The sequence below is a fragment of the Cryptomeria japonica genome, chromosome 9 (assembly GCF_030272615.1).
Source record: "Cryptomeria japonica chromosome 9, Sugi_1.0, whole genome shotgun sequence".
Taxonomy (NCBI): Eukaryota; Viridiplantae; Streptophyta; class Pinopsida; order Cupressales; family Cupressaceae; genus Cryptomeria; species Cryptomeria japonica.
Genome location: NC_081413.1, coordinates 268,323,970 through 268,326,160, shown reverse-complemented (window position 1 = coordinate 268,326,160; position 2,191 = coordinate 268,323,970). Strand labels below are relative to the sequence as shown.

At 42.0% G+C, this 2,191-nt stretch overlaps 1 protein-coding gene across 1 annotated transcript; it reads right to left on the bottom strand.

Annotated features, from left to right (window-relative positions):
• Nucleotides 1-480: 480 nt before the first annotated feature.
• Nucleotides 481-1,265, bottom strand: LOC131061871 (uncharacterized). The gene is made up of 2 exons (XM_057995727.2): nt 1,030-1,265; nt 481-964 (listed from the first exon to the last, which is right to left on the bottom strand). The coding sequence occupies exons 1-2, from the start codon at nt 1,263-1,265 to the stop codon at nt 481-483; spliced, it is 720 nt and encodes a 239-aa protein (XP_057851710.2).
• Between the last annotated feature and the right edge of the window lie 926 nt (nt 1,266-2,191).

Here is a 2,191-nt window from a genome sequence, read left to right as displayed (position 1 = left end):
TGAATGAAAGAATTGTTACTTTTAGCCCCAATCAGTTCCAATTTCAGGCTATCAAAGAGCCCTCACCCCCAACCAAAATTACCTCCGAACTCGAAGTGATTCCCAGCTAGACTCCTACTGACTAGTCCATCTCCATTTGCTGGCTGCCAATCACTTGTAGGGCCTGAGTAAAATCCTCAATACCACTTTCTGGACCCCCTCCTGAAGTTCCTAGGTCCAAAGGAGTTAACCTTGGGTTCACTTCTTGATGGCTAAGGTTGTCCAAGGCCTCAAATCTATTACAGGTATCTTCCTCCTGTCTCTCCTGCAAGGACCTCTTTTGTTCTTGATTCCTATTCCTTGTCTTAACTAAGACAAAACCATCAGCGCCCTCTACCTCGGTCGACATAGAGGCTTTTCCTTTATCAGCCCAGCCCTATCTTGACTCTGAGCCAATTGTTGAGGTTGGCAAACTACTGGTTTATATCTAGGGCACTTACGCTATAAATGACCATAATCATGGTACAAATGACAACGAAAAGGTAAAGTCTCATAATCTAGCTGCTGGACCCATGAATAAGAGCCCACACTCATATCTATAGCATTTGGAAGATGTTTACTAAGATCAATTTCAACACAAATACGAGAAAAAGCCATTGCCTTTCTTCCTAGGGTTTGCGTTGAGGATCCCACTGGCTTCCCTAGTAGTGCAGCCAGCATCCGTAGCACATCCCCTCGATAGCATTCCATAGGAACACAAGGCAAATGAACCCACACAACAACCTTGTTTGGGAGCTCCTCCGATGGGTTAAACCCTGCATGCCAAGGCTTGATGAACAACCCCACCTGATTATAAAAATAGGGACCTCCCTCAAAGACCCTATTACAAACCTCCATGCAGTTGAAGGTAAGCATGAAATAGTTGTTTTCCAACATCATAATCTCCATTTCCCCTTCCGGCGCCAAGTCCTCTGCACCCAGTTTCCTAGAAACTTCAAAGAAACCCTCATTCCTAAAAACTTGCAATAAAGTGAATGTTTTGAAAAGTACTCAACGTCTTCAACAATCAATTCAAGAGGAATAACCAGCTTTGATCTCTCACTGTATCTCTCCAGGCAACCATTAATCTTCATAATGTGAGAACCGCCAGTAGTCCCCGATCCCGATTCAGATGAGAAGAGTTTATTGTTAAAAGTCTTCATACTCCGGAGTGGGGGTTTTGAACCCACCGTAGTGCAAAAATCCATGACTGAAGGAACATGTGATTCCTTACCACCACTACTCATCATCGGATCTCCGACAAATAAACAAAGGAAAGAGAAAGACACCCACCCCGAAGGGCCTCTCGAGGGAACACCAGACTAGCAGGCCCACCCCGTCAAAGCACACCGAGATGGAGTGCCTACCTAAACCCCTAACCCCTAAACCACCCATGGCCCATAGAAGCCCCCAACCCCCAGCCCCAAGTAGACCACCCCCTCCCCTCGTAGCCCCCAGCCACACGTAAACCTCCCTCCACCCGTAGCCCCCCGAAACACTGATGCCACCCACAGCAAAGCCTAACTTGATCCCACCTACAACTCCTCTCCCCCTCAGCACCTGCACCAACCTCTCCCCGATGGTTGAATTGTAGCTCCACCTCCCTCGAGCTAGGGCAACAAATCCCTAGCTCGGCCACCTGCAAAAGCTTGCACGCGTGCCATCCCTTTCATGTACACACACACATATCGCATATAATTGAAATTTAATTGACATGTTTGCACTTATATATTTAAATTACATAATTCTTATGTTCATTGTTTTGTATACAAATTAATAATGCATCACCTCAAATGAGTATTAGTTACATTAAACAAATACAAATTTTGCTAAAACTTAAATTAAAAATTTTGCCTTACCAAAATTTCACTAAATTTCAAACAATAAAATAAAACGAAACAAATTTAAGAAATAGCATACTAGTTACAATAAATAAACATTTCTAATAATTATAACAAATATTATTATTAAACTAAAAATTATTGAGGCAAGTACTTGCCACTGTGTGGCACTTGTTTCAATTCAATTTAGTTTACATTTTACCTAAAAATAGTCTTATTGGTGCTATGGAACTTCTTGCATCTCCCTCTTATTTATAGATTTTTCTTTCCTAATTCTTTGCTTGGCATAATTTTGTATTTTATCTTTAATTTTATTCTTTCTTTCTTTATTT